At 37.2% G+C, this 15211-nt stretch overlaps 1 protein-coding gene across 2 annotated transcripts in view; it reads right to left on the minus strand.

Annotated features, from left to right (window-relative positions):
* Positions 1-15211, minus strand: part of TMEFF1 (transmembrane protein with EGF like and two follistatin like domains 1) — a 92680-nt gene that overhangs the window by 54741 nt on the left and 22728 nt on the right. For both annotated transcript variants that reach the window (XM_067743805.1, XM_067743806.1), the window contains exon 2: positions 12051-12160. In XM_067743805.1, coding sequence (XP_067599906.1) covers positions 12051-12160 — 110 coding nt within the window. The remainder of the gene's footprint in view (positions 1-12050; positions 12161-15211) is intronic.

Here is a 15211-nt window from a genome sequence, read left to right on the forward strand (position 1 = left end):
ATTAATAAAAGCAGCTTTGTTTATATATGTGGCAAGATACAATAGCTCTTATCAACAGGCTGAACAAAACGATTTTAGAATTTTAAATCCTGCTATTATCTGTTAAAATGTGTTTAAATTATGTCCCAGAAAGCTTATATTAACACTGAAAGCATGAGGAATCATAAGCAAGGGGTTTTTTTTTGAATTTTATATTTTATACAGCAGATTCTTATTAATATCTCTTTTATATGTATTACTGTATACATATCAACCCCAATCTCCCAATTCATACCACCACCACCACCCTCCCCCCACTTTCCCCCCTTGCTGTCCATACTTTTGTTCTCTACATCTGTGTCTCTATTTCTGCCTTGCAAACTGGTTCATCTGTACCATTTTTCTAGATTCCACACACATGCGTTAATATACAATATTTGATTTTCTCTTTCTGACTTACTTCATTCTGCATGACAGTCTCTAGGTCCATCCACATATCTGCAAATGGCACAATTTCATTCCCTTTTATGGCTGAGTAATATTCCACGGTATATATACATCTTCTTTATCCATTCGTCTGTTGATGGGCATTTAGGTTGTTTCCATGACCTGGCTACTGTAAATAGTGCTGCAATGAACATTGGGGTGCATGTGTCTTTTTGAATTACGGTTTTCTCTGGGTATATGCCCAGTAGTGGGATTGCTGGATCATATGGTAATTCTATTTTTAGTTTTTTAAGGAACCTCCATACCGTTCTCCATAGTGGCTGGATCAATTTACATTCCCACCAACAATACAAAAGGTTTCTCTCTTCTCCACACCCTCCTCAGCATTTGTTGTTTGTAGATTTTCTGATGAGGCCCATTCTAACTGGTATGAGGTGATACCTCATTGTAGTTTTGATTTGCATTTCTCTAATAATTAGTGATGTTGAGCAGCTTTTCATATTTCTCTTGGCCATCTGTATGTCTTCTTTGGAGAAATGTCTATTTAGGTCTTCTGCCCATTTTTTGATTGTGTTGTTTGTTTTTTCAATATTGAGCTGTATGAGCTGTTTATATATTTTGGAGATTAATCCTTTGTCCATTGATTCGCTTGCAAATATTTTCTCCCATTCTGAGGGTTGTCTTTTTGTCTTGTTTATACTTTCCTTTGCTGCGCAAAAGCTTCTAAGTTTCATTAGGTCCCATCTGTTTATTTTTGTTTTTATTTCCATTACTCTGGGAGGTGGGTCAAAAAATATCTTGCCACAATTTATGTCAAAGAGTGTTCTTCCTATGTTTTCCTCTAAGAGTTTTATAGTGTCTGGTCTTACATTTAGGTTTTTAATCCACTTTGATTTGATTTTTGTGTATGTTATCAGGGAATGTTCTAATTTCATTCTTTTACATGTAGCTGTCCAGTTTTCCCAGCACCACTTATTGAAGAGACTACCTTTTCTCCATTGTATATCCTTGCCTCCTTTGTCATAGATTAGTTGACCACAGGTGCATGGGCTTATCTCTGGGCTTTCTATCCTGTTCCATTGATCTATATTTCTGTTGTTATACCAGTACCATATTGTCTTGATTACCGTAGCTCTGTAGCCTGAAGTCATGGAGTCTGATTCCTCCAGCTCCATTTTTGTCCCTCAAGATTGCTTGGCTATTAGGGGTCTTTTGTGTCTCCATATAAATTTTAAGATTTTTTTGTTCTAGTTCTATAAAAAAATGCCATTGTTAATTTGATAGGGATTGCACTGAATCTGTAGATTACTTTGGGTAGTATAGTCATTTTCACAATGTTGATTCTTCCCATCTAAGAACATGGTATATCTCTCCATCTGTTTGTATCATCTTTCATTTCTTTCATCAGTGTCTTATAGTTTTCTACATACAGGGCTTTTGTCTCCCTAGGTAGGTTTATTCCTAGAGATTTTATTCTTTTTGTTGCAATGGTGAATATGACTGCTTCCCTAATTTCTCTTTCTGATCTTTCATTGTTAGTGTATAGGAATTCAAGAGATTTCTGTGCATTAATTTTGTATCCTGCAACTTTACCAAATGCATTGATTAGCTCTAGTAGTTTTTTTGGTGGCATTTTTAGGATTATCTACGTATAGAATCACGTCATCTGCAAACAATGACAGTTTTACTTCTTCTTTTCCATTTGTATTCCTTTTATTTCTTTTTCTTCTCTGATTGCCCTGGCTAGGACTTCCAAAACTATGTTGAATAATAGTGGCGAGAGTGGACATCCTTGTCTTGTTCCTGATCTTAAAGGAAATGCTTTCAGCTTTTCACCATTGAGAATGATGTTGGCTGTGGATTTGTTGTATATGGGCTTTATTATGTTTTTCTGTCTTGTTTTGTTTTTAATTTTATTTATTTATTTTAATTTTTGGCCGCATTGGGTCTTTGTTGCTGCGCACAGGCTAAGCGACGAGCAGGGGCTATTCTTCATTGAGGTGCCCAGGCTTCTCATCGGGTGGATTCTCTTCTCACAGAGCACAGGCTCTAGGCGTGCAGGCTTCAGTAGTTGTGGCACTCAGGCTCAGTAGTTGTGGCTCACGGGCTCTAGAGCGCAGGCTCAGTAGTTGTGATACATGGGCTTAGTTGCTCCACGGCATGTCGGACCTTCCCAGAGCACGGCTCAAACCCATGTCCCCTGCATTGGCAGGCAGATTCTTAAACAATGAGCCACCAGGGAAGCCCAGCCTTTATTATGTTGATGTAGATTCCCTCTATGCCCACATTCTGGAGAGTTTTTATCATAAATGGATGTTGAATTTTGTCAAAAGCTTTTCCTGCATTTATTGAGATGATCATATGGTTTTTATTTTTCAATTTGTTAATATGGTGTATCACATTGATTAATTTGCATACATTGAAGAATCCTTGCATCCCTGGGATCAATCCCACTTGATCAGGGCGTATGATCCTTTTTTTTTAAAATAGATCTTTATTGGAGTATAATTGCTTCACAATACCATGTTAGTTTCTGTTGCACAGCAAAGCAAATCAGCCATATACATACACATGTCCCCCTAACCCCTCCCTCTTGAGCCTCCCTCCCATCCTCCCTATCCCACCCCTCTAGGTCATCGCAAAGCACCGAGATGATCGCCCTGTGCTGTGCTGCTGCTTCCCACTAGCTATCTATTTTACATTCAGTAGTGTATATATGTCGATGCTACTCTCACTTCACCCCAGCTTCACCCTCCCACCCCATGTCATCAAATTCATTCTCTATGTCTACCTCTTTATTCCTGCCCTGCAACTAGGTTCACCAGTACCATTTTTTTTTTAGATTCCATATATATATGTTTGCATACGGTATTTGTTTTTCTCTGACTTACTTCATTCTGTATGACAGATTCTAGGTCCATCCACCTCACTACAAATAACTCAATTTCATTTGTTTTTATGGCTGAGTAATATTCCATCGTATATATGTGCCACATCTTCTTTATCCATTCATCTGTTGATGGACATTTAGGTTGGTTCCATGCCCTGGCTATTGGAAATAGTGCTGCAATGAACATTGGGGTACATGTCTCTTTTTGAATTAAGGTTTTCTCAGGGTATATGCCCAGTAGTGGGATTGCTGGGTCGTATGGTAGCTCTATTTTTAGATTTTTAAGGAAACTCCATACTGTTTTCCATAGTGGTTGTATCAATTTACATTCCCACCAATAATGTAGGAGGGTCCCCTTTTAACCACACCCTTTCCAGCATTTATTATTTCTAGCTTTTTGATACTGGCCATTCTAACTGGCATGAGGTGATACCTCATTGTAGTTTTGATTTGCATGTCTCTATTAATTAGTGATGTTGTGCATCTTTTCATGTGCCTCTTGGCCATCTGTATGTCTTCCTTGGTGAAATGTCTATTTAGGTCTTCCGCCCATTTTTTTACTGGATTGTTGATTTTTTTTTGATATTGACCTCCTTTGTCTGTTGTTTCATTAATCCTTTGTCTGTTGTTTCATTTGCAAATATTTTCTCCCATTCTGATGGTTGTCTTTTCATTTTGTTTATAGCTTCCTTTGCTGTGCAAAAGCTTTTAAGTTTCATTTGGTCCCATTTGTTTATTTTGTTTTTATTTCCATTACTCTAGGAGGTGGGTCAAAAAAGATCTTGCTGTGGTTTATGTCAAAGAGTGCTTTTCCTATGTTTTCCTCTAAAAGTTTTAAAGTGCTCATCTTACATTTCAGTCTTTAATCCATTTTCAGTTTATTTTTCTGCATGGTGTTAGGGAGTGTTCTAATTTCATTCTTTTACATGTAGCTGTCCAGTTTCCCCAGAACACCACTTATTGAAGAGACTACCTTTTCTCCATTGTATATCCTTGCCTCCTTTGTCATGGATTAGTTGACCACAGGTGCATGGGTTTATCTCTGGGCATTCTATCCTGTACCATTGATCTATATTTCTGTTTTTGTGCCAGTATCATACTGTCTTAATTACTGTAGCTTTGTAGTATAGTTTGAAGTCAGGGAGCCTGATTCCTCCACCTCCATTTTTCTTTCTCAAGATTGCTTTGGCTATTCAAGGTCTTTTGTGTTTGCATACGAACTGTAAGGTTTTTTGTTCTAATTCTGTGAAGCATGCCACTGGTAGTTTGATAGGGATTGCACTGAATCTGTAGATTGCTTTGAGTAATATAGTCATTTTCACAATATTGATTCTTCCAATCCAAGAACATGGTATATTTCTCCAACTGTTTATGTCATCTTTAATTTCTTTCATTAGTGTTCTATAGTTTTCTAAGTACAAGTCTTCCACCTCTTTAGACAGGTTTATTCCTAGGTATTTTATTCTTTTTGTTGCAACAGTAAATGGGAGTGTTTCCTTAATTTCTCTTTCTGATTTTTCATTGTTGGTGTATAGGAATGCCAGAGATTTCTGTGCATTAATTTTGCATCCTGCAACCTTATGGTGTATGATCCTTTTAATGTGTTGTTGGATTCTGTTTGCTATTATTTTGTTGAGGATTTTTGCATCTATATTCATCAGTGATAGTGGTCTGTAATTTTCTTTTCTTGTAGTATCTTTGTCTGGTTTTGGTATCAGGGTGATCATGGCCTCATAGAATGGGTTTGGGAGTGTTCCTTCCTCTGAAATTTTTTGGAAGAGTTTGAGAAGGATGGGTGTTAGCTCTTCTCTAAATGTTGGATAGAATTCACCTGTGAGGCCTTCTGGTCCTGGACTTTTGTTTGTTGGAAGATTTTTAATCCCCGTTTCAATTTCATTACTTGTGATTGGTCTGTTCATGTTTTCTATTTCCTGCTGGTTCAGTCTTGGAAGGTTATACCTTTCTAAGAATTTGTCCATTTCTTCCAGGTTGTCCATTTTATTGGCATGGAGTTGCCTGTAGTAGTCTCTTATGATGCTTTGTATTTCTGCGGTGTCCGTTGTAACTTCTCCTTTTTCATTTCTAATTTTATTTATTTGAGTCCTCTCCCTCTTTTTCTTGATGAGTCTGGCTAAAGGTTCATCAAATTTGTTTATCTTCTCAAAGAACCAACTTTTAGTTTTATTGATCTTTGCTATTGTTTTCTTTGTTTCTGTTTCATTTATTTCTGCTCTGGTCTTTATGATTTCTTTCTTCTACTACCTTTGGGTTTTGTTTGTTCTTTCTCTAGTTCCTTTAGGTGTAAGGTTAGATCGTTTATTTGAGATTTTTCTTGTTTCTTGAGGTAGGATTGCATTGCTATAAACTTCCCTCTTAGAACTGCTTTTGCTGCATCCCATAGGTTTTGGATCGTCGTATTTTTGTTGTCATTTGTCTTTAGGTATGTTTTTATTTCCTCTTTGATTTCTTCAGTGATTTCTTGGTTATTTAGTAACGTATTGTTTAGCCACTATGTGTTTGTATTTTTTATGCTTTTTTCCCTGTAACTGATTTCTAATCTCAAAGCATGGTGGTCCTAAAATATGCTCAATATGATTTCAATTTTCTTAAATTTACCGAGGCTTGATCTGTGACCCAAGATGTGATCTATCCTGGAGAATGTTCATGTGCACTTGAGAAGAAAGTGTAATCTGCTGTTTTGGGATGGAATGGCCTATAAATATCAATTAAATCTATCTGGTCTATTGTGTCATTTAAAGCTTGTGTTTCCTTATTAATTCTCTGTCTGGATGATCTGTCCATTGGTGTAAGTGAGGTGTTAAACTCCCCCACTATGACCGTGTTACTGTCGATTTCCTCTTTTATAGCTGTTAGCAGTTGCCTTATGTACTGAGATTTATAACTGTTATATCTTCTTCTTGGATTGATCCCTACTACAATTATGTAGTGTCCTTCCTTGTCTCTTGTAAAATTCTTTATTTTAAAGTCTATTTTATCTGATATGAATATTGCTACTCCAGCTTTCTTTTGATTTCCATTTGCATGGAACATCTTTTTCCATCCCCTCACTTTCAGTCTGTATATGTCCCTAGGTCTGAAGTGGGTCTCTTGTAGACAGCATATATATGGCTCTTGTTTTGGTAGCCATTCAGCAAGCCTGTGTCTTTTGGTTGGAGCATTTAATCCATTTGTGTTTAAGGTAATTATCAATATGTATGTTCCTATTACTATTTTCTTAATTGTTATGGGTTTGTTTTTGTAGGTCCTTCTCTTCTTTTGTGTTTCCCACTTAGAGAAGTTCCTTTAGCATTTGGTGTAGAGCTGGTTTGGTGGTGCTGAATTCTCTTAGCTTTTGCTTGTCTGTAAAGCTTTTGATTTCTCCATCGAATCTGAATGAGATCCTTGCTAGGTAGAGTAATCTTGGTTGTAGGTTCTTCCCTTTCAGCACATTAAATATATTGTGCCACTCCCTTCTGGTTTGTAGAGTTTCTGCTAAGAAATCACCTGTTAACCTTATGGGAGTCCACTTGTATGTTATTTGTCATTTTTCCCTTGTTGCTTTTAATAATTTTTCTTTGTCTTTAATTTTTGTCAGTTTGATTACTATGTGTCTCGGCATGTTTCTCCTTGGGTTTATCCTGCCTGGGACTCTCTGCGTTTCCTGGACTTGGGTGGCTATTTCCGTGTTAGGGAAGTTTTCCACTGTAATCTCTTCAAATATTTTCTCAGGTCCTTTCTCTCTCTCTTCTCCTTCTGAGACCGCTATAATGTGAATATTGGTGCATTTCATGTTGTCCCAGAGATCTCTTAGGCTGTATTCATTTCTTTTCATTCTTTTCTCTTTATTCTGTTCCATGGCATTGAATTCCACCATTCTGTCTTCCAGGTCATTTATCCATTCTTCTGCTTCAGTTATTCTGCCACTGATTCCTTCTATTTTATTTTTCATTTCAGTTATTGTATTGTTCATCTCGTTTGTTTGTTTGTTCTTTAATTCTCCTAGGTGTTTGTTCTTTAATTCTTCTAGCTCTTTGTTAAACATTTATTGCATCTTCTCGATCTTTGCCTCTATTCTTTTTCCGAGGTCCTGGATCATCTTCACTATCATTATTCTGAATTCTTTTTCTGGAAGGTTGCCTAGCTCCAGTTCATTTAGTTGTTTTTCTGGGGTTTTATCTTGTTCCTTCATCTGGTACATAGTCCTCTGCCTTTCATTTTGTCTGTCTTTCTGTGAATGTGGTTTTCATCCACAGGCAGGATTGTAGTTCTTGCTTCTGCTGTCTGCCCTCTGGTGGATGAGGCTATCTAAGAGGCTTGTGCAAGTTTCCTGATGGGAGGGACTGGTGGTGGGTAGAGCAGGGTGTTGCTCTGGTGGGCAAAGCTCAGTAAAACTTTAATCTGATTGTCTGCTGATGGGTGGGGCTGAGTTCCCTCCCTGTTGGTTGTTTGGCCTGAGGTGACCCAGCACTGGAGGCTACAGGCTCTTTGGTGGGGCAAATGGCCAGCTTTGGGAGGGCTCATGCCAAGGAGTACTTCCCAGAACTTCTGCTGCCAGTGTCCTTGTCCTCACAGTGAGCCACAGCCACCCCCCGCCTCTGCAGGAGACGTTCCAACACTAGCATGTAGGTCTGGTTCAGTCTCCAGTGGGGTCACTGCTCCTTCTCCCTGGGTCCTGATACACACACTACTTTGTGTGTGCCCTCCAAGAGTGGAGTCTGTTTCTCCCAGTCCTGTAGAAGTCCTGCAATCAAATCCCACTAGTCTTCAAAGTCTGATTCTCTGGGAATTCCTCCTCCCGTTGCTAGACCCCCAGGTTGGGAAGCCTGATGTGGGGCTCAGGACCTTCACTCCAGTGGGTGGACTTCTGTGGTATAACTGTTCTCCAGTTTGTGAGTCACCCACCCAGCAGTTATGGGATTTGATTTTATTGTGATTGCGCCCCTCCTACCATCTCGTTGTGGCTTCTCCTTTGTCTTTGAACATGGGGTATCTTTTTTGGTGAGTTCCAGTGTCTTCCTATCGATGACTGTTCAGCAGTTAGCTGTGATTCATGTGTTCTCGCAGGAGGGAGTGAGCACATGTCCTTCTACTCCGACATCTTGAACCAATCTCCTCATAAGCAAGGTTTTTAAATGAATCGAAAGATACTGCTAAAGCATTCGGCAGAGTAGTGTTTAATGGGCATGTGAGGTCATTGTTCTTAAACTGGCACAAACCTAAGTCTAACTTGAACAGATTTATAAGCTTGTAAGAAGGCAGAGGAGTCAAAGGAAGGTTCGCTCAGCAGCAGGATCAAATCACACTATAAGCCCTTAGGCAGTTTGCTCCTACAAGGCAAGCAACTTGTCTTGAAACATCCTTATATCCCTAGCACCTAGCCTAGTGCCTAGCACAAAGTAAGCACTGGATAAATGTCTACCGATCTAAACTCCTAACTTTTATTTTCCTTTCTTGCTTTGCCGCAAGGTAAGAATACAAGGGATTCCAGACAGATCATGAGAAGATTCTCTAGCTGGTCAAAAGGTCAAAAAGGCTTCATAATCTTAGAGTTGCAGAGAAAGACTTTCAAAGAATGAACAGCAGAATCATAAAGACAAATATAAATATGAAATGAAAATTTTAAACTTCTTTATATCAGAAAATATAAACAAAATGAAAATTAAAATGACACTAGGATAACTTTTTTAAAACACAGAACTCTTTTTATTAATCTATATAAACTAAAAGTAACCATCTCTAAGGTAAATACTATTAAGTGATTTAGTACTTAAAAGAGAAATTAAAACACCTATGTGTTTGTATAACAGAATATTTCTAGAAGGAAGTTTAAGAATTCACAGATGTTGCAACTGGTATTCTAGAATGGAAGGAAGACATTTTTTCATTATATTATATATCTTATAAAATGTTTCAGTTGCTTACTATGGGCATATATCACTCTTCTAAAAAATGTATCAAAATGGAACCTACATCACAGGTTCTCATGAGAGTTTATGAGTTATGTAAACTTATATATATATATATAAAATATTTAGAATAGTCAATGGATATAAAATGCTCAGCACAGTAAGCAATATTTTAAGGACACAAATAGTATATTATATATAGTGTATACACATGTCTGCCCAAATCGACACAAGGGAAAAAGAAAATACTAAAAATGAACAAAGAATATGAAATATTAATTCATAAAAAATGGTCAATAAGTTTATGGCACATTTCCAATTTCCCTAGTAATCAAATGCAAATAAAAAAGCTTTTTCCCTTTCAGATTTATATAATTTTAAAGGACTGACAAAATCCACTACCAAGAGGTTGAAAGGAGACAAGCAGCCTGATACACTGCTCTTAGTGAGAATGTTAATCTGTACATGAACATCTCATTGGCCCAACAATTCCATGTCAAAGAATTTAACCTAAGGAAATATAAGACAGTTGGAAGAAGGGAACAGCCCCAGTTTTCCCCATACAGGATGCCTGAAACACCAACAAAAACCTGCAATCTTTGTGGCATGAAGAACCAAAGCCACTGGAAAGTGAGAGAGAAAATCCCAGAAAGGAGAGAGGGAGCACAGAGTCCCAGATTCTGTGGCTGACCTCTGAACCAAGCACTCATGAGGCACACTCCAAGTAGCCCAGCTAAGACTAAAAGAAATGATATTTGTGTTTCTACCCCCAACGGGAAAAACAGAGTCTGCAGTGTAAGTTCAGCCAATTTAACTGTTTCAAAAATGACAATACTCAGAGGAACATAATTCAAACACTCGAAAACATATCATTCACAATGTGTAGGATATATTCAAAATAAATATGAATAAAAACACAAGAAAATATAATGTATTCTCAAATGAAAAGGCAATCAACAGAGATGATCCCTAAGATGTCCCAGACATTGAAATTGGCAAAGATTTTTAAAGCAGCAATATCTATGCTCAAGGAAAATATTCTTGTAATGAATGAAAAGACAGGAAATCTCAGATAAATAGAAACTATAAATTCTTAATAAAATATCTGAAATTAAAGACTCACTGGATGGGCAGAATGGAGATGACAGAAGAAAGGATTAGTGACCCTTGAGATAGGTCAATAAAACCTATATAACGTGAAGAATAGGAAGAAGTAAAAGTTCACGAGGGCTTGGTATACACCATGTACACCAACACCTTCTTTTAAGGAAAGAAGCCCACATTAGTTACTATCATTTTTAAGAAGGTTTAGGGAGAAGGAGGGCAGTCAGACACATCACCACCTATTTTTTAACTTAATTTTTATTTTATATTAGAATATAGTTGATGTACAATTTTGTGTCAGTTTCAGGTGTACAGCAAAGTGATTCAGTTATACGTATACATATATCCATTCTTTTTCAGATTCTTCTCCCATGTAGGTTATTACCGAATAGAGTTCCCTGTGCTATACAGTAGGTCCATGTTGATTATCTATTTTATATATAGTAGTTACACTGGCCTGACTATTGTTACATGAGCAACCATGGAGGGATGGGCACAAGGTTAGCTAAGCGACTTCAAAGGTGGCTAGTGTGAATAAATAGTGGACTGTAAAGTCCCTTTTGACCAAGAACAACCTTTTTGGCTGGTCAACAGTACACTCCCCAACACTTCCTCCTTTACTTAAAATTTCTACTTCTTTTAATGAAAATAAACATGATAGTTAATAGTTTTCAAAAAGGCTTCATATTCAAGCTCCCTTTCTGATTTTAATTCTCATTACAATATCATAAGAAAGGGTGGGAAATACGCCTTCTCTTTTCAGATGGATCATACAAAAACATGCCTGAAGTTATAGGGTTACTAGAAGTAACTGACTATCCTATGCTTTTATTCCTGATCTGTTCCCTTTCCTACCTTTAAAATCCAAAATGTGGGTACAGTTAGAATAAGATTATGAGTTTAAAAAATTCTAGTTCCTTCTTTGTCTCATCTCAAATCCTTAATAAGGGACCATCTTGTGAACAATATTCTGAAGCCAGATTATAACTTAATCACGGAAAATAAACAACAAAAAAGAATTGAGGGAATTCCCTGGTGGTCCAGTGGTTAGGACTGTGCGCTTTCACTGCCTAGGGTGCAGGTTCAATCCCTGGTCAGGGAACTAAGATCCCTTAAGCCAGGTGGTGCAGCCAAAAAAAAAAAAAAAGAAGAAGAAGAATTGAATGTAACACATTTCATTTCCATTCCTTTTGTGTTTTTAAACAACAAAATCACAACTAAAACAGCATTTGAAAAGCAAAGATATTCACACTTGGTTTGAGGTTCCCCTTTCTAGTCCATCACTAACCCTGATCTACCCTGAGGTACCAAATCAGTCATGTTCTTTGGCCTAAAAAGATGAGACAGCAACAAATAAGAATGGAAGGGAGATAGACTAGAAAGAGAAGGAAATGGGAAAAAAAAGGCCAACATTTTAAATAAGTGACTCTACTGCAATCTGTACTTTATTTCCTTTCAATTATACCTTACATTTGAATAGAACTGTAATATATTTTTCAAGGCATTTTCACATTCTATTAGAGCCAGTCTGCCCCCGTAATTCAAGAAAAGAAGCATGGAAGGTACAAATAAGAGTGCTTCATCTGACAAAAAAGAATCAGTGGGCTGTCAACCCAAATTTCTTGTGGGGTTCAAGGTGTTTTAATAAGCTTTTTAATTTGAAAAATGTGGAATTACAAAACATGACAAATGTAAAATTTTGAAAAGAGATTTGATTTCCTTACCTGAAATTGACATGCACATTTCAAACCATCTCCATCTTCTTTACAGACTCCTCCATATTTACACGATGATTCATCACAAACTCTTATATCAGATTCCCTCACATTTAATTCTGTAAAAGAGGAAACATTGTTTCATATATATTTGTCTTTTTTATCCAAAGGTACATATATAGATAAAAGAAAAAATCTTTACACCTCATTCACAAGTATAATAATAAGACACAACATACAAAAAACAAGTTCTACTGGACACAAAATGTTCAAGATTCTGCAAAGAGAGTCCTACATAATAATATGCCTAAAAGTATATAAAAACAAAGAAAAATAAAACTCAGGATTTCATATAATTCCCAAAGATAAATCCAAAGAATCTTTATATTTTTCCTGCCAAGAGCTTAAGACAGTCTTCTTACTACTGTCTTAACATTTTAGATTATTTTTCTAGTGTTTAAGTTACTTTTAAGGATAAAAAATAATAACTAAAAAGAATCTTGATTCTTCTGGTACCCAAAATAAGTTTTGGATGATCATTATTCACTCTAGAACAAATAAACAGTTTTAATTACAAAAGAATTATGAAGTAAGCTTGAATCTCATACAACAGGAACATATGGAGCATTTACATGCAAAGAAAGATTCAAAATCTTTCTCAACTTAAATTTTTTAAATGACTGATTTAATTTTACTACCACAGGAAGCAGAGCCTATCAATAATACTAGTATTCTGTGGTCATTCTGTGCCTGTTCCAAAACTGTCAGTCTTATTCTGGAACTATCAAAATAATCTCTCTAGGAAACGTAATAAACTGCTTCCAGGTTAATGCTAAGTAAAGCAGCCAATCACATGGAATTGGGTGAAAACCACTACAAAGACAATTTTCATATCCTCCCTACTGGGAATGAGAGCTGTAACAACAAATGCACTTATACAAACAGTAAACAAATGGTTGCTTAAAAATTCATCCCAGTGTAGAGGTGAACTCATGAGTCTGGGAGCAGAGAGGCCTAAGTTAGCTTCTGACCCTGTGGCTCAATAGCTGAGAGACTCTGGAAAGAGCACAAGATCTCATGAAGCTCTAGATGGAGACAAGGTCTTGGCAAACAGATCTCAGCGAGCTTTTCTCCAGCAATCCTTCCTCCCTGGTTGTTTTCTACTTCTAGACTTCAAATCAGGACTCGGTGGACTGAGTCAAGGATGTTCTACTTCTCTATCTAGTGACATCTGTCCTGGTTGACCATCATTTCCTCTCTCTGCCCCACTTGTCCTCAGTGCTCTGCAATGTGTCTCAGGTCTCCTCCTCCTAGCTGACCCTCCAACGAGCTGGCAGTCAAGTACCTAAATACACAAGGAGTTGAAAGTCACAGTACTTATTTGAGAAGCCACTCTGCACCAAGCACTGCACTAAAGTAAGCATATGTCTATGTAACTATTGGTTACAAAAATTTTTTCTTCTTTTCCTTAAGTGGATATCAGGTGCACAAAATTGGATTGCTCTAAAGTTCAAGCATATGTGTAAAATTTAAAAAAAAAAAACATGAGTAGAAATGAAAACTACAGGAAACTAATGCAGCTGTTTTGTTGCTCTCTCTGTTTCTCTCACTATTCAAGGCACAAATGACCATCTTTCTATTCTTTCATCCTGGCTCTGGAGGCTTTATGTTCTTGGTTTTCCTCAACTCCCACTTTTTGCTTGTTCTTCTCTTCCCCGCTTAACCTCTTGCATTAGCTCCTGAGGCTCAATCTTAAGTGTGGGTGTTGCTTTTTTCAATCTGCCTACATTCCTACTGGGAACCTGCACAAGGTCCGGGTTCCAATTACTGTCTAATGTACATTGTAAAACCCAAGGAAGATAACTATACATTAATAAAGAACTGCTCTGGAAAAGAAGATAAGAATGCATAATATCTTTGCTCAACCACAGGCTTCATCAATTTAAGGGACCATAGAAATAAAAACAATTGCACAATTTGAGAAATAAAATTTAGTGTATTTCTCTTATTTCTTTTCTTTGTAGCCTTAAAGTTCACACTGGGTTCCAATACAATCACACATACCAAACAAGAACAAAGTTTTTATTTTGTCCATGGGTCAAGATCATGCTCTGAGTTAAGACTTGCTATCCTGGCTTGAGATTCTTTTGAGTTGCAATGTTTTACCTGTTGCATTTTAAAAGTGCAACGAGATTGCAATCTAGAGCCTAAACCCTCCCTGCCACTAAGATTCTCACATCTCTGTGAGAGTTGTTCAAGCATCTGTTTGCATGAGGGACGAAGGAACATTTTTAGAGAATAATCATCCTTACTAAAGTGAGGCAGAAAAGCTCAGCCTGATAAACAAAGCCTTGGTTGGAAAGGAGGAGTGATCCCAAGCACAGGGTGGTATCTCATCCAGACTGCCCCAAAGGGTCATCATGACGAGACCGAGAGGCTAACAATGAGAAACTAAAGAATGCCTTTCACTAAAAACTCTGAAGCACCCAAACAATCCCACTCCTGGGCACATAGCTGGAGAAAACCGTAATTCAAAAAGATACATGCACCCCAATGTTCACTGCAGCACTATTTACAATAGCCAGGACATGGAAGCAACCTAAATGTCCATCAACAGAGGAATGGATAAAGAAGATGTGGTACATATATACAATGGAATATTACTCAGCCATAAAAAAGAACAGAAATAATGCCATTTGCAGCAACATGGGTGGACCTAGAGATTGTCACACTGAGTGAAGTAAGTCAGACACAGAAAGACAAATATCATATGATATCGCTTATATGTGGAATCTAAAAAAAAAGGGTACAAATGAACTTATTACAAAAAAGAAGTAGAGTCACGAATGTAGAAAACAAACATATGGTTACCAGGGGATGGGGGGGAGGGATAAATTGGGAGATTGGGATTGACATATACACACTACTATGTATAAAATAGACAACTAATAAGAACCTGTTGTATATAGCACAGGGAACTCTACTCAATACTCTCGTAAGGGCCTACATGGGAAAAGAATGTAAAAAAAAAAAAGTGGATACATGTATAACTGATTCACTTTGCTGTACACCTTAAACTAACACAACATTGTAAATCAACTATACTTCAATAAAAGTTAAAAACAAAAACAGGGCTTCCCTGGTGGCGCAGTGGTTGGGGGTTCGCCTGC

The sequence above is a fragment of the Pseudorca crassidens genome, chromosome 7 (assembly GCF_039906515.1).
Source record: "Pseudorca crassidens isolate mPseCra1 chromosome 7, mPseCra1.hap1, whole genome shotgun sequence".
Taxonomy (NCBI): domain Eukaryota; kingdom Metazoa; phylum Chordata; class Mammalia; order Artiodactyla; family Delphinidae; genus Pseudorca; species Pseudorca crassidens.